The sequence below is a fragment of the Scyliorhinus torazame genome, chromosome 12 (genome assembly GCF_047496885.1).
Source record: "Scyliorhinus torazame isolate Kashiwa2021f chromosome 12, sScyTor2.1, whole genome shotgun sequence".
NCBI classification, from domain to species: Eukaryota; Metazoa; Chordata; class Chondrichthyes; order Carcharhiniformes; family Scyliorhinidae; genus Scyliorhinus; species Scyliorhinus torazame.
The window spans coordinates 202,823,128-202,849,992 of NC_092718.1; the positions used below are offsets into that span (position 1 = coordinate 202,823,128).

Consider the following 26,865-nt stretch of genomic DNA (forward strand, 5'->3'; position numbering starts at 1 on the left):
GAAAATCGCAGCTGTGCAGACGACTCAATCTTTCTGCATGTTCATTCCAGTCTGCAAAGAGTGCTAACGTAGAACGATGTGATCGGTCATTCATGGGGGGGGGGCTCTGAAAGGCACATTGCAGGCTGGCACAGACACCGGGGGCATGCCTGATGCAGCTCCGAGACTCAGAATTGGCATTACCGTCCCTACACCACAAGTACCATGCATTTTAGTGGCATGTACCTCACCGCAATATAAGTAGGGTGGTCTTTCCAAGGGCCGGTGCAGACTCGATGGGCCGAATGGCCTCCTTCTACACTGTAAATTCTATGATTCTATAATCCTGCATCAGAAAGATTTCTCGGTGTGGTTCTTTTCAACTTTCCCTTCCAGGGCTTGTTGACTATCGGCCTTGTGCCAGTATTTAGCCTTGGAGGGTATTCACCGCCCACTTTAGACTGGGAAGACGGTGGTGTGGTGGTAATGTTGGTAATCCAGAGACCCAGGCTAATATTCTGGCGGCACGGGTTCAAAGCCCACCACCAGCAGCTGGTGGGGTTCAAATTCAATTCATAAACTATCTGGAATTGAATGCTTGTCTCAGGAATGGTGACCATGGCAACTGTCATCTGTCGTTGTAAAAACCCACCTGGTTCGCCAGTGTCCTTTGGGGAAGGAAATCTGCCATCCTCACCTGGTCTGACCTACACGTGACTCCAGGCCCCCAGCAATGTGGTTGACCCTTAACTGCCCTGTGATGTGCCCTAGCAAGCCCCTCATTCAGTCAAGGGCAACGTGGAATTAGCAGCAAATGCCGGTGACGGCCGCACCCCATGAAAGAATAAATAAATAAATGACCCAAACCATCACAGCAAGAGAAAGGAGCAGAGGTTTAATCCCTTCCTCAAGGCAACGTGTGGAATGGTCATGGAGACCGAAACCCTGTTGGATGTTGCTTTGAGTGAATTGTTGGGTTAGTGATGGACAGACCAGCGTCGCGTTTGGTCCTCTGCTTTCTTCTTGCGAACATCAGTCCACTTGCTTCGAACCAAAGTCTAAGGCTAGGACCCTTCCTGACCTTTTTATTCAAAAAGCGTTAGTCTGGACCCACTCCATCAATAATCCGGTAACGTTCCCGCGATATTCCCGTCCCTAAACATATAGCTGGAACCCAGCCCATACCTGGCCACCAAGACACTGTATTTAACAGCGGATTCCAAACAGACTTTAAAATATTGGTTGTTAAGCTCTGGATTTACCTCCAGGGTTAATAACTCAACCCGGGTATTGCAGATGTCCTTGTACGTTGTAATTTATCGCTTTTTTTTTCTTGCAGATCGGCTAAAGTACGAGTTGAAAATATCAAAGTCTAACAGTGCGAATGAATCTTTGCCCTCGGGAGACATTAGTTTGCCCTCAGCGGTTCCAGGTAATTACGGCCATCAAATCCCACTCCGAGTGATTAATTAGTTATACTGTTTGCCACTATTAGACTTTTGTGATTTACACTGATTGCCTAATGAGATCTATTCGGCCCCTAATGACTTGTCACTTTTCTCTCCTTTTGATAAGCTTGACAACGTTACACGACACGTTGATGAGCCGCTTGCTGACTGTTCACAAGGTAGTCGCTGCTGTGAGGTGTGGGTTAATAACAGCCTCAGACGTTGCTGAGCTTGTTGAGGGAGAGCGAGAGCCGCCCAGTAGCTGAGTGGCACTGAGGCACGCAGTGCGGCCGAGTCTTGAGGATTGATTTCTGCTTTGTGCTAAATTACCTCTCGCCAAGGTACCGAGGCGGGGGGGGGGGGGGGGGGGGGGGGCACAATTGATTTCAGTGCCCCTCCCTCCCCGCCATCCATTGGAAAACACCTGCTCGGACCTCAGCTGGGAGCGGGACTGATTCTGATCTCGGTGCACGACCTGGTTGAAGGCCAGGTTCTCTGCCACTAGAAGAATGGGCACTTGGGGTGAGGTGGCAGATGGCAAGTGCCCCCCACTGAAATGCACCATGTTAATCTGCCTTGACAGAACAAACTTGAGGGGCTGGCTCGTCTAATCTGTGTTCCTTCATAAAAGCAGCAAAAATCACCCTCAAAGCTCCAAGTTGCGTTCGACGTTAGTCATGGGTCAGCGGGTAACACTGTCACCCTTGAATCCAATGGTTGTGGCTTCAATTCCAACTCTCCTGTAACTTGGGGCACTAACATCAAGGCTAATGCTCCACTGCAGCATTGAGGGAGTGAAGCACTGCTGGGCGGGGTGGCATATGGGCACAGTGCCCAGTCCGCTAAAGTTGATTTTTGAAGGAGTTCGGCCTGAATACTTGTGGAGTTTATTATTTTTTTTAATTTTAAAAATAAATTTAGAGTATCCAATTCATTTTTTCCAATTAAGGGGCAATTTAGCGTGGCCAATCCACCCAGCCTGCACATCTTTTGGGTTGTGGGGGCGAAACCCACGCAAACATGGGGCGAATGCGCAAACTCCACACGGACAGTGACCCAGAGCCAGGATCGAACCTAGGACCTCGGCGCCGTGAAGCAACCCTGCTAACCACTTGCGCCACCGTGCTGCCCGTGAATGCTTGTGGAGCTGGCCTCAACAAGGACACTAGCGTGTGTCCTCCCGTTGATACCGGAGGTGGCAGCAGAGGCAGAGCTGATGGAATTTCTCGGGCGCTCTTATGTGTCATTGGTGGCTAGTCCAGGTCTTGCCGCAGCACAGGAGTGTGGTGACAATTCCTGCTCAGTACACTGTTGACTTGCAAAGGCCTTGGTTGTCAGACACTCACTGCCGTAGATGGGCGAGCTGCCGGAGCTCACTCCGTGTTGGATCTCCTCATCTATGTCGGCTTGTTGAGAGAGGTGGCTGGCAAAGTAGAGGAAGTCTCTCCTTCAACATATATGGGAGGCTGTTCATGTTTATCCCTCAACGAACATCACTTTTGAAAAAGCAGATTATCTGATTGTTATCAAATTGCTGTTTATGTGAGCTTGCTGTGTGAAAATTGGTTGCTGCGTTTTCATTATTCCAGTGATCCAACAACACTGAAGAAGTTCGACACCACCCAGGACAAAGCAGCCCGCTTGTTTGGCATCCGATCCACCACCACTTTCAACATTCACTCCCTCCACCACCGGCACATAGTGCTTGAGGGACACAACCACTTGAAAGTTCCCCTCCCAAGTTAGGCCATTTTGACTTGGAGGAGCTGTATCACTGTCACTGAGTCAAAAAACCTGGAACTCCTGCCCTAACGGAACTGTGGGTTCACCAGATAGACTGAAGTGGTTCAAGAAGGTGGCTCGCCGCTCACTTCCCATGGGCAACTCGGGTCGCTCGCATCCCATGAACAAATATTTAAAAACATATTAAGTTGCTGTCTAGACCGGTCGTTACAAATAATGAAATCAGCCCATTGAAAGTGATGAAATGAATCACTTCGCTGAATGGTCTGCAGTGCACTGGATGCTGATACCTTGGAGGACTACATTCTGCTGGTGTAGGACTATCAGGATGTGATGAGAAAACGTTTGGAAGCAGACGCTAACCCTTTTCTCTCCCATTTGTCGCAGTCGATTCTGGTGCCTCTGGTGTCGCTGAAGCGAGCAGCGTAGCTTTTGATGATGCCATGTTCAGGGACAAACTGAAGCACATGGGAAAATGTGAGTCCTCATTACCTCAACTTTTACAGCTCAGAAACGGGCCATTCGGCCCAACTGGTCCATGCTCACTGTTTATGCTCCACACTACGTCCTCCCACCATATTATAACTCACCCTCTCAATATATTTCTTCCCCCATCACCCTCCCACCTTCCCATCCCCTACGCCCTCTCCTGTACTCATTTAGCTTCCCCCTAAGTGTGCCAGTCTGAATTAGGATCAGAGATTACACAAACTAGGGTCAGATTGCAGGGAACATAAAGAATGAACGGTGATTTGATCAAAGATCTCAACGTACTAAGAGCATAAGGAGTTAGGTTGCAGGGCAGCCATGATCCCATTGAATTGAGGAATAGGTTCAAAGGCCTAAATGACCTAATCGTGTTCCTATGGAACTAGTAATACTCATGATGTTGATAATTAAAGACAAGACTAAGTATCTTCTTTGGGTGAAGTGGGCTTCAAGTGGGGATAGTTGGAGAGGGCACACAGCTGTAATTTAACACCCATTCAAAAATTGTCACATATTCTTTCCATTTTTCATATACATATATAATAATTGATAGCTAAGCTAAGTTGGAAAATTTATGGTAATTTAAGAAGCAGAGATGTTGGATAGGTGAGAGTATAGGTGTTATTCTGTTTACAGGTTGAGGAGCTGGAGATGCCGTGCTGAGGTGCTGCAACAACGCAGGAGGATGGAATTGCAGTGTGACTGGTTTACATAGGCATCTCCATTGTTTAAATGGGATTGTGGGAAATAACACAAGATCCTGAGTAAAAGCTGACAGTACATGTGTGTGGATGTGAAAACTTTAGTGTATTTCAGGTGTGAAAAGGAGTAAAACGACAGAATGTGGAATGGAGTTATGTATAGGTGAGACCAGGAAGGGGTGGCAGGTACCGTTCCCCGAGGGGCATTGTGAATCAGTTGGGTTTCTACAATAATCCAGCAGCTTCCATGGTCATTTTTCCTTTGTGCACTGCCAAGAGAGATCGAGGAGGACTTCGGATTGAAATGGAAAATAAGAATATGGCAGGGGGCAAGTTCGTTCGCTGGTCTTCCCAGGCACACATCCTTTTCAACCGGTTATAGAGCGGCATCCCTGGTTTGGCCTCTTGGTTGAGGAATGGTGGATTTTACAGATTGGAACTAATGTTTGAAAACTCTTCACTTTCTTTGGCTTGGATTTTGCGATCAGCCGCAAAGTGATGACACTCACTCACTGAACTCGAAGTTAGCTGCCCACTAGGTTCTAGCAACCCCTCTCTGGCGTGGATTTTCCCTTTCCCAATGTTGGTCTGATTCCCAACTCAAGGAGACCTCTGGCACCCAGCAACAGGGGTGACACCAAGCAGGCTGTGCAGCCAATCACATTGAGGTATTCTCACAGACAGCAAACCAGGAAGTAAAAAGCACAGAAGAGCCTTCAATTTTGAATCATTATACTGAGAGCAAGATAAAGATTGGGTCATACATATGGGAACAAAGTATAAACCAAAATATCATGAAGAAACCTTTTTGAAAAACTATATTGTTTAAATTTCCGTCAAGTTTTGTTTCTCATAATGAAGATATTCCACAAATATTAAATCTTAAATACGTTTTCCAGGCCAGCGAAGTTGTTTAACCATAATTATGGGCATACTGCCATGTTAAAACCCAGTTATACCAGGTTTAGCAGTATTTAACTTGTTTGCAGGTTTTTGACAACAAGGCTAAAAGTGTAAAAGCAGAAGTTCATGTCCGTTTTATTTCCATTTTCGGGGATTTCAACAAGGCACCCTATGGAGGATCAGGCAGGGTCAGCACAGTGACGCAATGGTTAGCATTGCAGCCTCACGGTGCTGCATTTAAACTTAAATTTTTTTTTTTAAATGGAGGAACAGGCAATCACGACAATTTCTGGGTTTCTGCGTTTAACTGCTGAGTCACTTTCAGTTTCACAGTTGTAATGATTTTCTTTTTATTTCATAAATTTACGGTACACAATTATTTTTTTCCCCCAATTTTTCCCAATGGCCAATCCATCCACCTTGCACATCTTTGGGTTGTGGGAGTTAAACCCACGCAGACGCGGGGAGAATGTGCAAAACTCCACACGGACAGTGACCCGGGACCAGTGTCAAACCTAGGTCCACAGTGCCACAGGCAGCAGTGCTAACCACTGCTCCACTGCGTCGCCCTCATTGTTGTAATGATGGCGAACACTGACGTTTTCACCGTCATTGCAATCGCTAAATTTGGGCATTGTCCTTTTGGAACAGATATTGAGAAATTGTCATGCTGCGTGATTTAATGCATAAATGGCGAAAAAAGATGTTTATTCCCGCAAGTTCACCAATTCAAGTGAAGCGTTGAATCATGGGTCACCTCATCGTTCTAGTTGCCCATTTATGTTTGATGTCCTGTGCGTCCTGTTCGCTGAATTTTATTAGGATAGCAGTCAGAGGGCAGCACGGTGGCGCAGTGGTTAGCGCTCACAGCGCCGAGGTCCCAGGTTCGATCCCGGCTCTGGGTCACTGTCCGTCTGGGGTTTGCACATTCTCCGCGTGTTTGCATGGATTTCGCCCCCACAACCCAAAGATGTGCAGGGTAGGTAGATTGGCCACGCTAAATTGCCCCTTAATTGGAAAAAATGAATTGGGCACTCTTTAAAAAAAACTTTTTAAAAAAGGATAGCAGTCATGGAGCTGTAGTGGGCCCTTAGCTGAGGGAAGGGAAAAATCGTTCCGTATTCCCACTCCTGATCACTGTTCAATGACTCCTGGGTGGGAATAGAGGAAGTGAGACGGTTTTAGTTTACACAGGCATCATAATGGGCGCAGGCTTGGAGGGCCGAAGGGCCTGTTCCTGAGCTGTACCGCCCTTTGTTGGTGGAAATGGCTCATGTGTGGAACACGGCAAGGAGACATTCCGGGTTCAACTGTGATGGCTCCTGTGCTGGAATAGCTTGCCAACACTCACTGTTGTGGCTGTCACGAACCGTGGCCACTTTGGCAGTGCTGGCAGAGCGCGCAGAACCTTAGCCCAGCAAAAGAGTCAACACGAGGGCAGGGAAACCTTTTTTTCCCCAATTCCTGTGGTAATGATTCATTCATCCTTAAATAAAGCCCGATGATATTTTTCTTGCGTTTCAGAACTGGAAATGGTCGTTTATGGCTGGCGTTCGCCCAGTCTGAAAATGTAAATGTCGTGGTTAGGGGTGGTGGTGGGCTGGTATTGTAATTATAACGTGGTTTGACCTGTAATGAACTGAAACTCGCTGAGGTAGAAGATTTGAGTTGAATGGCAGAGCAGACTCGAGGGGCCGAGTGGTCCACTCCTCTGGCTTTAGGTTAACTCAGGAGAGGGCTGACCCGTTGCTTTTAACTTTTCAGCGACACGAAAGAAACTTTTCGAGCTGGCCCGGGCATTTTCTGAGAAGACGAAGATGCGGAAGTTAAAGCGAAAGCATTCCTTAAAACATCACACGTATCCTTTGGCGGCCCTTTGTCATGGATTGGCCCAGGTGAAGGGCCAGGACCCACAGCACCAATGAGGTGGAGCCGATGGGGAATAACCGGAAAGGATTGGCTTGGCAGCAGGCAGTGTCGGAAAGTAATCACCGGGGGATGTGTGTCCTGATGCTGCAAGTAATGCCTCAAGACTGAGTCTCGATCAGCAGCAGTATCAATGACACTAATAGAAGTGCTTTGGGAAATGAACATACCCTTTAAAAAAATTTTTTAAAATCTGTCCATCACAGCCTTAAATTCCATGGATGGCGGGACTGTCATATGAGGAGAGATTGACTAGGTTGGGATTGTTCTCGCTGGAGTTCAGAAGAATGAGGGGGGATCTCAGAGACACTTATAAAATTCTAACAGGACTAGACAGGGTGGATGCAGGGAAGATGTTACCAATGGTGGATGTGTCCAGAACCAGGGGTCACAGTCTGAGGATTCATCGTAAACCATTTCAGGCAGAGATGAGGAGACATTTCTTCACCCAAAGAGTGGTGAGGCTGTGGAATTCATTACCACAGGAAGTTGTTTGATGCTAAAACATTGAATATATTCAAGAGGCGGCTGGATATAGCACTTGGGGAGAATGGGATCAAAGGCTATGGGGAGAAAGCAGGATCTGACCTTTGAGTTGGATGATCAGCCATGATTGTGATGAATGGCAGAGCAGACCTGAAGGGCCAGAAGGCCTCCTCCTGCTCCTATCTTCTATGTATCTATTAAATGTATTTGGAACATTCATAACCCTCTGGAGTAGAGACGTTCAAAGATTCACAACCCTTTTAGTGAAATAATTTCTCCTCACCTCAGTCCTAAATGATCGGCGCCTTCTTCTGAAGCTGTTTCGAAGGATACAGCGCCAGTCCCTGCAAGTGTGGTGATGTACATCAATGTAAATACATATAGGCTAGCTAGACACTAGAGGGAGCACTAGAAACATCACACACACTCAATCAATAGATCAAGTAGATAGGACATGACCAATAGACATTCACGATACACAAGGAGGTGACACGACCACAGGGAGGCATTACACCAACCCATATATAAAGGACACCACACACATGATCTGCCTCTTTCCAGTGGAGACAGTCAGTGAGTAGAGACACAGGGGTTGATTCAATATCACTCCCACCATGTGGATTGCAGCAACTGGTTAGTCAGTCTGGGTAGCTATAGTAGGATTGGCAGTAGTGTCGAACCCAAGTAATAGAAGTGTAAATAGTTTAATAAACGTGTTGAAGTTATCTCCACGTCTGAACCTTCCTTTGTCAAGTGCACCACAAGGAAGCCGCTTATGTTACACCTACAACATAACAAAACAGCAAAGACTCTGGAAATGTCCAATAACTGATGATTCACCAAAGAGTTTGAGAGCTGAAGTGTCAAGATCCTACAATGCGGAACAATCAGGAGAAAGGCCGGGGCTTGCAAGATGGTAGATAACTTGGTCATTTACTGTGGGAGTAAACAATCTTGTGCGACGTACTTTATAGAGTATCTTACAGCACGGTGAGCCAGATAAACATGGACACTTTGTATAGGAGTAACTTAAATCGCCACAACTCAGCCATTATCCTCACAAATTGCAATGTTTCAATGTGTTCTTTTCCTTTACCTGTCCGGCAATGCAGTCTTGGCACAGCAGCCTCAACAGCGAACCTCCTCGATGATGTAGAAGGGAATTCTTGTGGTAAGAATATTGGCATCTAATGGTTACACCTTTTTTTTTATATGTAAAGGGGGCACAAAAATGGCGCGGCGAGTGTATGGTCTTTCCAACAAACCATTCCATTCTCCAGATTAGTCCTGTTTGTGCCTCTGCCGTTAGGCTGGGGCACGCGGAAATTGTTTTTTTTACCTCTCGCCCTTACGGCCTGGACTTTGAACAGGCGGGAAAGCAAAGAGTGAGTGAGGCTGGAACCACATGCAAACCATGCAGCCGTCAAAGGTATGAGGCTAGAGTTGCAATTAGAAGCAGAGGTGGAAAGAGGACCAGGTTGCTTTAATTGCAAGTTAAGTCGATAAAAATATGAATTAAGGCAAAAACTTCAACGTTTACAGTAAGTGCGGGAGCAGAGGAGGGGACATTGAGTGAGGTAGGTGTCCTGCAGGATGCAGCCGCCAATATGTACGGGGGAAGGGTGGTGGCGGCACAGTGGTATTGTCACTGGACTTGTTACCCATAGACCCAGGGTAATACCCTATGGACCAGGGTTTGAAGGGTGAAATTTGAATTCAATAAATATCTGGAATTAAAAGTCTTAATGATGACTGTGAATCGATTGGCGTAAAAACCCACCTGGTTTAGTAATGCCCTTTCGGGAAGGAAATCTGCCATCCTTACCTGGCCTGGCCGATTTCTGAATGGGATTCCAGATCCCCAGCAATGTAGTTGACTCTGAAATGTCCTCTGAAATGGTTCCTCAAGCCATTCGGTTCTTTTTAAAAATAAATTTAGACTATCCAATTTTCTTTTCCAATTGAGGGGGAAATGTAGTGTGGTCGATCCACCCGCCCTGCACATCTTTTGGGTTGTAGGGGTGAGACACGCGTAGACGTGGGGAGAATATGCAAACTCCACACAGACAGTGACCCAGGGCCGGGATTGAACCTGGGAAGTCGATTGAACCTGGGTGCTGTGAGGCAGCAGTGCTAACCACTGCGCCGCCGTGCCGCCCTCAAGCCACTCCGCTCAAAGGCAATTAGGGATGGCCAATAAGGGATGGCCCGGCCAGCGACGCCCCCCCCCCCCTCTGCTTCTAATTACAATTAAAATGATTCTTTAAAAATTACATCAGCTTATATCTCCCTGCTTCCTTTGTAGATGAAGACACCCAGTTCAGGAAGCAACCCTTACAGGAGGAAGATGAAGAAAATAAGGATGGACAGTCATGGTAAGCTTGAAGAGGAGGGTCCTTACTCTTGGCCTGTTTTCACCTGTTGTTCTGCGTGTTTGAATGTCGCTCCCTTGAGGTGAATTATACATTGACACAGCTTAGCCATTTGATCACATTTTCTGTTCTGTTTTTCTCCCCCACAGATCCTGATACCTTTCCACTGAAGGAAGCTTTGTTCAGTGATTACACTGAAGAACTATTGGACTTCACAGATGAAGTTGGCGACAGTTAATGTACATCTCTTCATCTGCTCTTTAATCATTTCTGTAATAAATAAGGCACAATTAAATGGGAGGGGGAGTGGTGGAAACCAAGGTACCCATCCACCACCATTGTAAGTCAAGGGTTTGGGTATATTCAACTTTTCATCTTTAATTCTGTGTGATTCTGAAGTTATAGGTGTCTAGATCTTTCCATCTGGACCTTGCCCTAGTCCTAACCCTGACTCACAATGGTAAGAGCAAATGGTTGACGGCTGGGTCTAGTTTTTAACTATAACCTTGTATTACAATATTTTTTGATAGAAGAGGCCTACTCCAGACATTGAATTGTATTCCATTTGGACTGCTGTTCAATTCAAATAGGCAGAGTAATTCTTTAGTTTATTGTCAAATTATGTCCTTATTGGTTGTTACGTGCCTAATGATATATACTGTATTCATTAACAGGCCTTTTCAACAGGCCAGGACATATCCAATTATGTAAATGTTTCTGTTGTAATTACTGGGCCAGTTTGTTTTTCCTTTTTTCTATATTTTTTTAAAGCAATACTAGATTATCGTGTGCAACAGGACGAATTGCAATGAAGAAATATTTGATTGCTGTGATGAATATCGATGGGTTATGGAGCTTGAGGCTGTGGCAAAGATCGAGTCACAATCGCGCCACAGCAAAAACCAGCAATTGGATGCTCAGTGAGGCGGGTCATTTATAAGCGGGAAGTGTTGACCGGTATAAATGTTAAAGCTGCAGCTTACGGTGACAGGGCTGTGGACCATACGGTGTAAGCACCACAGCACAAGAGTTCCCTCTTGCCAGTATTGTGGACTTGTGTGCCATGAGGAAAAATAACCCAAGGATTTAAACAGATCCAAAACCTGGTAACACTTTCAATACTCTGTTCAACCCTTTCACTACCCCGCAGCCCTGGTTATGGGAAAGCAAAGACAGCAATTGGTTCTGGATTCCCCCTCATACGTTGCTCGTCGGTAAACCATTTTTGCTAATGTCCTACTCTTCGTTTCCTTCAGTCGTGTAATGGGGAGACTGATATGAAGTCATATTGATTGAATCAACAATATCTTGGGCAAGCATACACACAGCCTGCCCACAAGGGAAGAATCACGTCGGAGCCAAGCAGGAATAGAGGGCGGGATTCTCCGTCCCGCCGCACCAGCCGGCCAATGGGGTTTCCCATTGTGCGCACCGCCGGGAAATCCGCGGGCGTGAGTGCGCTGCAGGCGAAGCAGAGGATCCCGCCGACAGAGAATCCAGCCCAGAGTCTTTACTGCAGCTGGTATAATGGAGTCTTATGTACCTCCTGGAGCTGGTGACGAAGCAGGTTAGGCAAGAACCTGACAATAGATCATTTAACTAGCTTTCCACATAAAGAGAGGATTAGGAGGAGAAGTAATGGAGGTGCCGAGGTCTGAATTCCTGAGGTTGCTCTGTGATTGCTCTGTCAAGACATCATGGATGTGCGTGTTTGGAATTGCTTCCGAAAATCTCACAAAGAAATTTACAATGTTACTTTGCAAGTGAGGGGAGGAGCTCCTACACACTGCGTCAAAAATATTAATGTTAAAGAAATGGAAGCCTGGTGAAAGGGTGACGCTTGTGAGGAATAGACCTGTTTTTAATTTCACGGTATTTTTTTTTTAAAGAAAGATTTTGTGCATGAATATTCCAGCACACTTTGGGGAAACTCCGGAAAACATGTGAAAGATATCTGTACATCCCCCGTCCCCCTCTACTTGTTAGATCCTGTGGGTCTAATTTTTCAGGAGATGGAGTGCCGTAGGAGGTCACTGCTTTTGCCAGAATGTCACTTGCATTATAATATCTACGGAACTAAGCACTAATAGGGTTTATTTGGCAGGAGAAGCTCCTACATGGAATGGCCTGTTGGACAATTCTTAACCAGAACAGAGTTTTTAAAAAAATTTAGAGTACCTAATTATTATTTTTTTCCAATTAAGGGGCAATTTAGCGTGGTCAATCCACCTTAACCAGCACATCTTTGGGTTGTGGGGGTGAAACCCACGCAGGCACGGGGAGAATGTGCAAACTCCACACGGACAGTGACCCAGGGCCGGGATTCGAACCCGGGTCCTCAGCGCCGTAGTCCCAGTGCTAACTACTGCACCACGTGCCGCCCTACCAGAACAGAGTTTAAATGACAGGCCAGGCTCCCTGTCATTTCAGCTGAAAGAAGCAATGCAGAGTTGCATATATCAATTTGGGAGACTGGAGGCACATTTTTTGTTTTCTGATTTTAAAAAAATGCAATCTCATGGGAACTCATAGTGACGATTTTCCCAGTTCACCGATCTACCATGTGTTAAGTTTACTAATTCCCATATAGGGTCAAAGAGAAGTAGCGGGGTGGGGAGCGAGAATTATTTTCTGCACCAAATTGCATCTGTTGCATTTGCAAAAAAAACTGAATAAGGCTGCCATGCAACATGATATGAATCCGGATGGATTAGGTCCAAGTATGCAGACACACAATTAAATGGCACCTCATTTGCGATCTGTTCAGGTTCTACCCAATGCCTGGCCAGGACTGCTTCTTGCAAGTCGAGTTCCTCTCTGTAACCTGCTCAGGGGCAGGGTCTAATTCCGAGTGATGTATTACTCAAGCAGATTCTCCTTTACAGAGAGCGGAATCCTTTATTTGGAACTAATGGTAACAGCTTAGCAACACTGGGAAATAAAATAACTTGATTATTGGAAATCGTGTATGGGAGTGATTCCTGATGTGGTCACTGCCTTACTAAGCTGGGGTTACCTGCACGACAGGGAAATCTCCAAAAGTGACAAAATGTCCTGACGGAATGTCACTTTCCAGTTTCGGATTATTTCCGGTGCCTGACCTGCGGTTGGGTGTAAGTGAGTGGTAGGGGATATGGGCCACTTTATAATGAAACGGTAAAGTCGCCATAGCCCCAGATGACCATATGCTGCTTTCCCCTTGGAGGGGGAGAGCTGACTGGTGGTGATTTAACCTGAGGATCACCACACCTCAGGTGAGGGGAAAGGTTGAGAAGGCGGGGGAGCTTTCATGAATAACCTCAGCCGGTACGGGGATTGAACCCGCGCTGTTGGCGTCGCTCTGCACCACAAACCAGCTGTCCAGCCAAGTGAGCTAAACCGGCCACTCTATAACCAGTGCAACAACCAACAGGCCATTTGAATGCTGGAATAACTCAGTAGGTCTGGCAGCATCAGTGAAGAGAGAAACAGAATTAACATTTATTCTCCGACGTGACTCTTCAGAACTCTGAAGTCGAGTCACACGGACTCGAACGTTAACTCCGTTCCTCTCTCCACAGATGCTGGCGGCCCAGCTGAGTCTTCCCAGCATTTTCTGCTTCATTTGAGATTTCCAGCATCCGCCGCATTTTCCTTTTAATTATAGGCCGTGCTTAACCTTCGCTGTGTTGGTGTAACACTGAGCAGGCTTCTATGAGGCTTATTTCAAATGTACCCAGCATTGTGAGTGATCATCAGAGAGTGAGAACCAGCTAAGAGCTGCAGGAGTTTGCCAAATACAACCCGCGTTCAAGAACCCGCAAGGGAAATCAGTCGCAGCCTGCAGTTTCCTTCATGACCCACCTTCTACCTCCACGTTACACCATACCGTATTTTTACCATCGCATCATGTACAGAATACAGTTCTGTATTTCCACCAGTCCCACTTCTGATGGTTCTGAGGCATCATTATTACTACCCAAGTGCAATCAGTATAGAACGAGAGGGGAAGATGTTTTGGGGGCTAAAGGTCTTTTTTTTAAATAATATGAACGTGACACGGAGCAGGACTGTCCTGTTCTGTCAGGTCACGGCATGGAGAAGGTTTCTGATCATCCAGGATATTCAGTCAGCCATGAGAGGCAGACTGCACCGCGGTTAAAGAAAATAGTGGCTTCCTCATATGTTGACAGCCTCCAGATGAATTGCAGTACACAAAGCGTGTCATGTTTTGTCAGATAAAATAGATAGTTGCCTTCTGGTTAAACCTATTCAATTGCAGTGCGAGGCAGGGACTGTATTCCCTTCGCTGTTTTGTTCACTTAAATGTAAGGGTTCTAGTTGACTTGGTGGGACAGCGCCATAACTTTACAATCTGGTGCTCTGCTCTTGGGGATAACTGTTTAACTGATCCCTGTGTTTAGATCGTCCCCCCCCCCCCCCATTTTAATATAACAGGTCGCCTGTCTTAGCCACCAAGGTGACTGCCAAATGGGACAAAGAGGAAATTGTCAAGGATTCCACCTTGGGTTTTATGCTGCCGTCCACCTTACTGACTGTGCACCGCCTTGATGGAGACCATGGAGATGTCTACAGTCACCAAGGCACCTTGGTGGAATATGAAGTGGGAGGGGGGTGGGGGAGCATGGAGATCAAATAGTGACAAGAAGAAGGTTGTGGTCAATAAATGGGAATTCATGCCATTGGGCTCGATCAAGGTTGAAAGCTGATGGGCCCGACTTGAGTACGCGTTATTTTTAAGTATTCAGACAAGATTGTAGAGATGGAAAAAAGGGGCTGAAGACAAGGTGTGTCTCCCATAGCCGTGGAACAGTCATTGCCAACAATCCAAGAAACAGCACAAGTGCCAGAACGCTGGTGGTTGGAAACGGACTGACTGTCGCCTTATTTGCCCTGCACCTTTTGACAGGGTTACCAACATTTATTTTTTTCTCCCATAGTTGGAACCTGCAGACATGCTGCAGGCGGGGTCAGTGGAATTGGACCGGAAACGGGTGTGAACGAGGTCTGAATCTTGGCACAAAGCAATTGGGACGAACAAAATATAATTGTGTGCAGCATTTTGAAGTTCTCATCATTGAGTAAAGGGGCCTGCTGCAGGAAAGCGAGACACTTTAGGTTTGCTTTCTAGGGCTGTGCCCGTCGATTAACGACCGACCCATTTTCTTTCTGAGGTCATTTCCTTCTCCCAATTCTGACCTCTCACTAAGGCTTCACCAGACCAGGGAAGCTATTCATTGACTTGCCTCCAAATTTCCTTCCTTCCTTCCCCTTAGCGGTGGTATCTAGTTCTTGCTCTCCACCGTGCCAAAGTTGCAAACATGCTGCGGGTATTTGCAGGAGAGAGTCCACAGCCTGCAGAGTGATATGTCAGGCTCCTTTGCCAACACAGCAATCAGTGAATATTCAAATGCTGCTTTGACAATTCTGAGAACTAAATTTATTGTAACAATGTGGGACATATCGGATGAAGTCTGTGTACAGTCGCTTGCAAGCACGGAACTTGAAATTGCTGAAAAGGGAGACGTTGTCGATGTTTTTTGTCTTGCATCATCAAAACAAATGCACGAATGCCAAATTTCAAATGATGCAGGAGAAAAGGATGTTGATTGGTTGCCAGGTTGACTCTGATTGGCAAAGGCATTGCCATGGAGAAAGGAATGGGGAACAATGGGCTCCCCCAAGCTCCTGGAGAATTCAAAAAAAGTGCAAGGCTTGAACATATACCTTTTGTTTGCAGAGAACAGATCCCAATTTTTCTTTTTGACACCAAGCCACAGGAGGAGAATTCAGAAAAGATGACAAAAGATTCGACACATCCTAAAAGAGAGAGGCAGACAGATTTAGGGAGGGAATTCCAGATATAATACAGCAACTTTCCAACTTGGCATTTGCAACCAGGAATCTTGCTTGCTTCCGCATCCCACCACCCCCACAGTACAACAAGAATAATTTGTTACCAAACAGTTATCCCTTCTACATATTCCATTGCTGCTTTTGAATCCTGGGCGGAGGATCCATTATTTTTATACAAGTGAAGCCGCTGTTGATTAATTATTGGTTTTGGTGAGATCTGTAGAGGTTGTTGGCTTGACTGTTGTCTTAGTTGGAAGATTGTTTCAAGTCATGTGATATGGTAAAGGGTATAACTCCGGTTGCGTAAAGCTCACAATCTATCAGAACTGAAAACAAAAAGTGGTGGGAAAACTCAGCAGGTCTGGGAGCATCTGTGGAGTGAGAAACTGAGTTAAAGTTTTGAGTCCATATTTAGTTCTGAAGAAGATTCATAGTGGGCTCGTGAACTCTGTTCCTCTCTTCACAGATGCTGCTGGACCTGCTGTGTTTGTTTCAGCATTTTCCATTTTTATTCCCGGTCCCCAACATCCACAGTATTTAGCTTTTATTATAACCCGTCACAGATCCTGTTACTGGGATGACCATTAATTCAGGAATATTTTTGTTTGTTCTTTCACTGAAAAATAACTTAAAACTAGACAATAGACTCAAGCCATACCCCTTGGAATATTCAAACCGCTAGCAGGTTTAATGTCTTTTGGAGAGATTGGACGGGATTCTCCGGTGCCCCAGCCACGTGTTTTGCGGACGCGCACGATGTTCACTGGCGACGGAATTCTGTTTTCTCGCCGCTTGTCAACTGGAACTACCCCACGCTGCAACAAAACCCAGGGGTGGGGTTGCACTGCCGGCAGTAAATGTGAATCGCAACGACCGGAGAATTACGGCAATTGTATTCAAACCCAGTAAAGGAGTTCTGATATCTTAGAAGCATTCAAATTGGTCTTGGATTCAATATTAATTGTACTTAATCTTGCACACCTTCTTAACATTGGAGATGCCGTATTCAAACCTTGGCATCGATACACTGAGCCATGTTGGGGGGGGGGGGGGGGCACAATTTTAAAACTTTACATTTAGATTGATGCCAATTTGACGATAACGTATTCAGTTATTTTTGTTTTGTCTTTTTATAAATTTAGTGTATCCAATTCTTTTTTTCCAATTAAGAGGCAATTTAGAGTGGCCAATTCACCTATCCTGCCCATCTTTTTGGGTTGTAGGGGTGAGACCCACGCAGACACTGGGAGGGAAAATGTGCCAACTCCACACGGACAGTGACCCGGGGCCGGGATCGAACCCAGGTCCTCGACGCCGTGAGGCAGCAGTGCTGACCACTGCGTCACTGTGCCGCCCTGATGACGCTAACGTACTCAGAGCAGCATTTCACTCTGTGGGCATCCTGGTGACTCTCTGTTCAACCATGCTTGTTTTGTGAAGCTATGTCCATTCAGCAATTTTGTGGGTACGTTTTGCCTGGTGACGTGTGTTCAAATTAAGCTTTCGAAGGCTGTGCCAAATGACTGTTTCCGAGAAAGGTGAACCTGAAACTTGGCGAATGGGTAAACCCCACCGGTTTGTGTATATTGCTGGAGCAATAAATTAACATTCATGTAATGGGAAATGTAATTGTTATTTGACCCACAACTGTCTGCACAAATCTAACAAGCATTTACACCTCTAGCTGTGAGGTATCAATGTGACATGCCCGACCAGTGGCTTGGCTTATGTTATTTTCTTACATTTTGTTCTGTTTGAAGCACACGGTTTTCCACACAGGCTACCTCGTACCTCACTCTTCCCCACAATGTCACACAGAAAGATAGTGATACAATGACGATTTGCTAATTTTCTGTAATGAGCACGCTTATAGTCACATACGCATTCACATAGACACACTGAAACATGCACACAATCACATTTGCAAATGCACGCAAACATTAAAATGCACACAAACATACACATGCATGCACATTTGTACGCATGCACATTTGTGCATATGCATTCACTCACACTTGTTTGCCCACATGCTCGCACATCTGCTCGTGCGTATACACTTGTGCGCGTCCTCACGTGCACAACGCTTGCTCAGTCATGGGCGCAGATGTCCATCTCATGCTGGAAGAGCATGAGATTTGTAGACAAGAGATGGATGGGGAACTTTTATTCTAGGCCTGATTCTCTGGCCGCGCCTGCCCGGCGACCAGAGAATCTCGACCGAGGTCAATGGTCTTTTCCATTGTCCAGGTCTCGCCCGTGGCGATCTTGCGGCGGGCAGGGCGGAAGAATCCAGCCCTCTGTCATTAATCCACGGTTCTTGCCTCTGGATTAATGGGTTGCCTTGTTTTGTTGCAATGGCATCTGTAGTTTGTTGCCTACTCCCTTCACTTCATCATTAGCTAATCCTCTGTCTTTGAACGCTCTCTGTGGCAATATTGCTCTTTCCAAAATTTCATAGAAGCTACTTTCACTGCAGCTGTGTGATCCTCTTCCTATCCATGGGTCACACTTTGTAACATTCTCTTTCCCTTCCTGTATCTAACTCTTGAGATGGTTCATCCGTTTGAGGTTTGTGGTAAATGCTGTTATGTTCTGAATTAGTTTCCACTCCCTTTGTTAAGTTAAATTTTGAATTTGAGTGACCCACAGAGAAAGGAAATTCAAATTGCGTCAAGTAGCCTGATGTTGGTCAAATTTACCCTGTTATACCGAGCACTTCCTGAATGAATTTTTAAAAAAAGAAATGGTATCTTAAATATGTTTAAGCCTTGCTCTGTCAAGAGTGGTAAGAGTTACAGGAAAATCTTTGAACAGCGAAACAACAAAAATCATAAATTTGTATTTGAATGTTAAAATGTAGATGGAAAATGTGAATGTGTGACTACAGTATATGCCTATTGCTCCAACATATTGTACAAAAAAAAAGTATGTGAAGTATAAAGAGGTTTTAAAATGATTTGAGTTTGTGATGTTGGTATCCTAGAGTATATTTCCATATCTGAATTTTTTTTCTTAAGCTTAATGATGTTTTGTTTGTTAATAGTGATCTTCAATTATAATAAACTTGTGTTGTAATCTCCACGCCTTTTCATTCAAAAACTGCGTTTGTTCTTTGACATTCAGGGTGCTGGTGAAGTGAAATAAGTCACCCTCACCTCGACACAGCTTTAATCTTCTCTTGTCTTCTGAAGGCACTGACTCATTGCTGCAATATGATTCCGCAGATGCTCTCTGGATTAGAATCCATAGAATCCCTATAGTGTAGACCCATCGAGTCTGCACAGACCCTCTGAAAGAGCATCCGACTCAGGCCCACTCCCCCAACCCATCCCCTTAACCCCACTTAACTTGCACATTTTTGGACACGAAGGGGCAATTTTGATGGCCAATCCACCTAACCCAGACATCTTTGGACTGTGGGAGGAAACCAGAGCACCCGGAGGAAACACGCGCAGACACGGGGAGAACGTGCAAACTCCACGCAGACAGTAAGCCAAGGCTGGAATTGAATTGTTGCACGATTGCCCAATCTTCATCTGCAGCCTCCAAACCGAGAGCTTGTGGGCTATTTGACTGTAGGAGTCAGCGTGTCCAAACCTTGCCCAATGTTCAAAGAGACATACCTACTCCACTTTACCTTCTAGCTAGGGTAACTGATACCGATCAAAGGCAGGAGACTTTTAAGTCAGTGACACTCAGGTCAATTGTAATACTCCATCTGTAAATTCAGTGAAGATCGCTGATAAAGATAGCATGGATCTTCTTGTCAATAAGGTTCAAGTTGTACATAAATGGAGTCAGATTTACTTTTATTTTACTACTATTGAAAAACTGAGGTGAAGGACCAGAGCCTGGGGAGCAGGAAAGCACCAGAGTTGGAAAGAGTAAAAGAAAAAGGTGAGTTTACTCGACTGATACCTGGGATTGAGGGTTCAGAGGGTTACCTTATGAGGTATGGTTGGACAGCCTGGGCCTGTATCCATTGAAGTTTAGAAGATTGAGAAGTGATCTTATCGAAACATGTGAGATCCTAAGGGGACTTGACAGGGTGGATACTGAAAAGATGCTTCCCCTTTTGGGAGAGACTAGAACCAGAGGGTCACAGTTTAAAATTAAGGGATCTCCCATTTAAAACAGGAGGTGTGAAGATTTATTTTCTCGGAGTCTTTGGAAGACTCTTTCCCAGAGAGTGGTAGAGTCGGGGGTGGGTGGGAGGTTATCGAATATATTGATGGCAAAGGTAGACAGTCTTGACCAACAAGTGGCCAAAGGTTATGGGGGTCGGTGGGGGGGGGGGGGGGGGGGGGCGGAAATGTGGAGTTGAGATCACGGATCAGCCATAGTCTTATTGAATATTGGAGCAGGCTCGAGTGGCCAAAAGCCTATTCGGCTCCTTGTTACGTTGGCATGCGTTAAATCTAGGAAGTGATTGGATTTAAGATGGAGGAGGGGGGGGCAAAATTCTCACGGAACTTAGGTGTCCATGTGAGGTGGCAGAGGTACAGGATGGGATTTTCCATGTGCATCCCGTTCTATGCAGAAAACTCTGGCCACAGATTTAGGAGATTCAAAAAGAACCAAATGACCAAGGTGGAGCTTCGTCTTGTAGCAATGTATATTCCAATAAAGCTGCACCACATTATGCTATTACAACACCGGTTCCCCTCAGGATGCACCTCCGACTGTGAAAGTCTCTATTGAGGCATAATGGGGGCGATTCTCCGATATGGAGCCCAAGTGTTCGCGCCGGCGTGAACGCTGTCGCGTTTCATGACGGCACGAACCGGGCCCTGGTACGACCACAGGCGGCCAGCACGGCGCTGGAGCGGTTCACGCCACTCCAGCGGCGCCGCGCCAACCCGCGCATGCGCAGTTGGGCCGCGCCAACCCATCCGGGCCAGGGAATCAGCGATTCCAGCAGCCAGCGCCGCGCCAAACCCGCTGGCGCACATGGTGCCGATGCTCCGCACCGCGGAGAATCGCGCGCTGGCGTCAGGGCGTCGTGGCGCGGTTGCGGCGATTCTCCGGCCCGGCGTGGGGCTCGGAGAATCGCCCCCAATATACCTGGTACACATGAAGCCTGCATAGAAACAGTCCAACAAGAGTTGATAACTATTCACATGGCGACTGCTGTGCGGTGGGTGTGCTGCATTTTCTGTTAATGAATTAAACGGGGGAAAATTACTTCCATAAGGAAGAAAGCTTTCTTTTGATTAGAACGGCCTTGATTATGTACACTGGCCCAGTTAATTCCCTTCCCACTGCTATGGAGTCCGAATGCATTCTCCACATCTTTTAACAATAAAATGAGCAGCTAGTTCAGGCTTGTTTTTCTCCTAATGAGGTTGATTAATTTGTTGTTTAGCTGCTTTCGAAGTGACGACTGTAGAAAATGTAATGTAATTAGAATTCACCTCACATACAGGTGATTTTAAAATGGACCGCAGATTCCCCTTCATCAGCTGCAGGCAGCTGCCAATTTCATATAAAAATAAATTAACGCAAAAACACTAATCATGCAAGCTACTTCTATCAGAACATTGAAAATCACACATGGTTATACACGCACGTGTTGCCACACATACACAGGAATCCTTTTTTTCAGTTATAGTTTTGCACTCACGCACAGCGGCAGGAGCTGTGATTTGAATTTCAATCAGTCCAGTTATGGCAGTGGACAATTTTTCCAAGTCTGTTTTTCTGGAGATCTTCTTCTTCTTCTTCTCCCCCCCCCCGCCCCCCCCCCCCCCCCCCCCCCCCCCCCCCACCCCCCCACACCCACCCACCCACCTGACCCCTCACCGATTTGCTCCAATCACAGGACTATGGGGGAAAAAGCGGTGAAGTGAGACTAACTGAATACTCATGTCAACAACCAGCACAAACATGAGCGGCCATCTTGTCCATTGTTTGATCTTTCGAAGGAGGGACTGAGGCTACAACTCATGGGCATTATTCATTATGCACTTTCAAGAATTGGATTACATCAAACATTAGGAAGGGTTGGGGGAGCGGAGGACTGTATGTGCTAATGGTAACTATGGGTGATTCCTGATTCCTTTTTATGATTTGTTTACATTAACATGCGGGCTGCTGTTTGGAGGTTTGGTGGGAGGATGGGATTGTTGTTATTGATATGGGGATTGACATTGCATTCGTTACTGATTATTGTTTATTGTTGTTGGGTGTAAATTTGGGAGAAAATGTGAAAAAGGAGGAGAATAAAAATATTTAAAAAAAAAAGAATTGAGTCAGACATGGGGAAATGGCAATAAGCCTTCTATAGAATCCCAATGATGCAGTACAAGGCCATTCAGCCCATTGAGTCTGCACTGATCCTCCCAAAAGAGCACTCTACTACCAAGGTCCCGTCCCCCACCCTATCCCCGTAACCCCACCCATTGATCATGGCCAGTCCACCTAACCTGCACATCTGTGGGCTGTGGGAGGAAACCGGAGCACCTGGAGGAAACTCACACAGACACGGGGAGAGCGTGCAAAGTCCATACAGACAGGCTGGAATTGAACCTGGATCCCTGGTGCTGTGAAGCAGCAGTGCTAACCACTATGCCTCTGTTCAACACAGGTAAGATATCACAAGGATTAAGAGTTATTGAGGAGAGACCTTTCGGGACTACTGGATGTCTCAAAGGACTTTTTCAGTCAACGAAGTGTTTTTGAAGAGTAGTCACTGTTGTAGGAAACATGACAGCCAATTTGCACCACAGCAAGCTTCCACAAGTCATAATACGATAATGGCCAGGTAATCTGTTCATGTTGATGGAGGGATGAATGTTGGCCAGGACACACGGGATGATGGCTCCTTTTCTTCTTTGATGATAATACCTTGGGGACCTTTTGACATCTAACTGAGGTGGCATTCAATGCCTTGGTTTTAACATCGTATCAGAAAGATGGCACCTCTGAACGCAGCACTCGCTCAGTACTGCACTGGATTTTTTGGCCTACGTTGTTTTGCTCAAGTCCGTGGGTGGGCTTGAAACCACAACCGTTTAACTCAATGGTGAGGGTGCTGCCCATTGGGCCGCAGGTGACAGAAAAACCATTTGTCACAAAATTCTTGGAGGGAGCTTCAGCAACAAAGGAGTTCGGAATGTTTCATTTGCAGTTGGGGGAAATGGCCTCTTGTTTTTTTCACTCCCAAGGTATCCAGCATCGTCAGACATGATGTGGTGAGGCCGGCAGGATGGCACAGTGGTTAACACTGCTTCCTCACGGCGCTGAGGACCCGGGTTCGATCCCGGCTCTGAGTCACTGCCCGTGTGGAGTTTGCACATTTTCCCCGTGTCTGAATGGGTTTCGCCCCCACAACCCAAAGATGTGCAGGGTTGGTGGATTGGTCATGCTAAATTGCCCCTTAATTTGAAAATATTTAAAAAGACATGATGTGGTGACCACACGGAGTTAACTGGAAGGCTTCTCATTCAGCCAGTATGTGCCACTCTGCTCATCACAGAGAAGCAACATGACTCTTTCCGAGGCTTTGACAGGAACCGTAATGAAGCCTTACAATGGATAAATTGGTGCAGTAATTGCTGTTTAATGATCAATTAACAAAGTGAGTGGGAGATCTTAATTCTGAACATTAACATGTCAGAATAATTTACTTTTGAGACACAAGTTCAAGAGCTTGGGACATCATGTCCGCTCACTTAACATCACTTTCCAAAACTATTACATCTTATCACACAAGTATTGTCTTCCAGCTCTAACGGATGGAACAAATTAAATCCCCTGATTGCTCCCCAATAGTTCCTCCCTAGGAAATTTCCTGTGCCAATGTCCGGTGAGGGCAAGGCTGGGTTAACCATTTGTACTGTTCCTTTCACATGAACGACCCCACACTGGGCTGGCTTTTGAAGAGTCATAGAGATTTACAGCATTTAACAGGCCCTTCGGCCCAACTTGTCCATGCCGCCCAGTTTTTACCACTAAGCTAGACCCAATTGCCCGCATTTGGCCCAGAACCCTCGATACCCATCTTTTCCCATACAAAATACCCACCTTTCCCGTATAACACTCTAAATGCTTTTTGAAAGACAAAATTGTACCCGTCTCCGTTCCAGACACACCACCCCTCTGTGTGAAAACATTGCCCCTCTAGATCCTTTAGTATCTCTCCCCTCTCACCGTAAACTTATGCCCTCTAGTTTTAAACTCCCCTACCTTTGGGAAAGGTTGTTGGTGATCTACCTTATCTATGCCCCTTATTATTTTATGGACCTATGGAAGATCACCCTAAGCCTTCTATGCTTCAGGGGAAAAAGTCCCAGTCTATCCAGCCTCTTCTTATAACTCAAAACCAAATGGTAGCATCCTAGTAAATCTTATCTGCACTCTTTCTAGTTTAATAATATCCTTTCTATAATAGGGTGACCAGAATTGCACACCACTATTTCAAGTGTGGCCTTACTAATGTCTGTACAACTTCAGCAAGACGTCCCAACTCCTGTATTCAATGTTCTGACCAATGAAACCAAGCATGCCGAATGCCGCCTTCACCACCCTGTCCACCCTGCGACTTCACCTTCAAGGAGCTCTGAACCTGTACCCCTAGATCTCTTTGTTCTATAAGAGTGGCCACTTCAGTCTGCATTGCAGAAACTGAGAGCAAGGTGCCTGGGTTACCAGCTTCAGGGGAAAGTTGGGAGCAGAGGGAAAGCAGATGATTCTCCGATTGGAGCTATTCTGCGATGAAACCTCCACTTCAACCGGTGATGGCAATCCTCTGAGTGCAGGGCAGGCAAATGTGTTAAGGTGAGGGTCTTCTAATCTTCAGCACCTTGAAAGCTTTGCCTGTAAACAATATAGTGAGTCTGGGATTGCTGAATCCTGTCGGGAATCGAATATATCTCTGAAGGCAGGAAATGCTGGAAATACTCAACGTCCGCATGAAGAGTGAACTCTTGTTGTTGTCTCCATAGATGTTGCCTGACTTTGTCATTTTACCGAGAGCGAGATAAAGACCAGGACATACACCAGGGGCTGGTTTAGCACACTAGGCTAAATCGCTGGCTTTTAAAGCAGATAAAGGCAGGTCAGCAGCACGGTTCAATTCCCGTACCAGCCTCCCCGAACAGGCGCTGGAATGTGGCGACTAGGGGCTTTTCACAGTAACTTCATTGAAGCCTACTCGCGACAATAAGCGATTTTCATTTCATTTCACGTTGGATTAAGTTAAAAGGTGAAATATCGTAAACAAACATTGAACCAAAATGTGTTTGTGTTTTTAAAATCTGGAATGCCTATCATGGAATGGAATGGGAATAACACTCCACACACACACATGCTTTAAAAAAAAGTTAGTTTTACAGGCCAGAGCCAGAGACATTGTGCAGTAATAGTTATGACGTTTCTCAATGGGTTTTGCAGTGTGCAAATTGTTGCAATTAGTGTGCAAAAAGGTGCAATTCACACCACTGATTGTGTGTTGATTGTATCGGTGAGGGCTGCAGCAGTGCATTCGGTGGAAGAGCAGGGCATCGTAGATGGCCGATCTCTGGTTTCTGCACACGTGCAGATGCCAGAGGTTAATGCCAGTCTAATAATGACGGCAAACGTTTTCTTTTAAATTATTTTTTTCCCAATTAAAGGGCAATTTAGCATGGCCAATTCACCCAGCCTGCGCATCTTTGGGTTGTGGGGGGTGAGACCCGCGCAGACAGGAGGAGAATGTGTGAACTCTTCACGGGCAGTGACCCGGGGCCGGGATCGAACCCGGGTCCTCAGCGCAGTAGGCAGCAGTGCCAACCACTGCGCCACTGTGCCGCCTTAAAAATGACGCCAAATGCTGACAGTTTATCCGCCTGGGCTATGATTTCTGTTCTTGAGTCCCAAATGTGTAGGTTAGGTGGGGTTACAGGGATAGGGGCAGGGGAGTGGGCCTAAGCTGGGTGCCCTTTATGTGGGTTGGTGCAGCCTCGATGGGCCAAAAGTCCTCTTTCTGCATGGTAAATTCTATGATTCTATAGTCTTCTGCGCTGTAGTAATCTCATGGTTCTAATTCTAAATAAGGTCGAGGCGTGAAAGAAAACAGCTGCCCACTGGAGAAAATATTTCCCAAATGGAAATCCTGTTGGGAGCCGATTTATGTAATGTTTTGAACGAATAGCATTGAGAAACAAAACCACGGTGAATTTGTACGTGCATGTGTTGCCCATACTTTGGAATGCAGATATTCCTCTAATGTCTGGTACCATGCCCAGTACTCCTTGGCAACCATAGAATAGAATCATAGAATAGTTACAGCAGAGATTGAAAATGAAATGAAATGAAAATCGCTTATTGTCACAAGTAGGCTTCAATGAAGTTACTGTGAAAAACCCCTAGTCGCCACATTCCGTCGCGTGTTCGGGGAGGCTGTTACGGGAATTGAACCGTGCTGCTGGCCTGCCTTGGTCTGCTTTCAAAGCCAGCGATTAACCCTGTGCTAAACAGCCCCGTTTGGCCCACTCAGCCCTGTGTTGGCTCTCTGCACGAGAGTAGTCCCATCAATATTTTCCCCTTCAGGCACTTTTGAAAGCCACAATTGAATCTGCCTCCATCGTACTTCCAGATTGTAAACATTGGCTGTGTAATAAAAGTTATTCCTTATGTTGTACATGGTGAGCCTTGAGCAACGCTGAACACTTAAGGGCCTTGCCGAGGGCTCATGTCCTGGGTTCAAAGGAGGAAGGTTGAACCCTTTGAGCTGTGGTTTTTTTATCTGAACCACGTCCTTGTTTATGCAGTTTGGAGAATTTGATGGACAAAGTAAACTAGCATATTACCTGATTGGCCAGGTCAGGTGGTTGTGGCCTAGCGGTGATGTCACCACACACACATAAGCCAGAAGGCCTGACTAATGCTCTGGAGCCACAGGTTCAAATCCTACTGTCATAATATACACCAGTATATCATGGTGCAGCCACATACTGATGGACACACAGTGGGACCAATCAA

General features: G+C 46.0%; 1 protein-coding gene across 6 annotated transcripts in view; it reads left to right on the forward strand.

The window, feature by feature from the left end:
• Positions 1-18,982, forward strand: part of cuedc1b (CUE domain containing 1b) — a 403,376-nt gene extending 384,394 nt beyond the window's left edge. For all 6 annotated transcript variants that reach the window (XM_072469715.1, XM_072469713.1, XM_072469712.1 and 3 more), the window contains 6 exons: positions 1,319-1,411; positions 3,558-3,647; positions 7,028-7,121; positions 8,788-8,846; positions 9,981-10,050; positions 10,197-18,982. In XM_072469715.1, coding sequence (XP_072325816.1) covers positions 1,319-1,411; positions 3,558-3,647; positions 7,028-7,121; positions 8,788-8,846; positions 9,981-10,050; position 10,197 — 407 coding nt within the window. In that variant the 3' untranslated portion in view covers positions 10,198-18,982. The remainder of the gene's footprint in view (positions 1-1,318; positions 1,412-3,557; positions 3,648-7,027; positions 7,122-8,787; positions 8,847-9,980; positions 10,051-10,196) is intronic.
• The last annotated feature ends 7,883 nt before the right edge of the window (positions 18,983-26,865 follow it).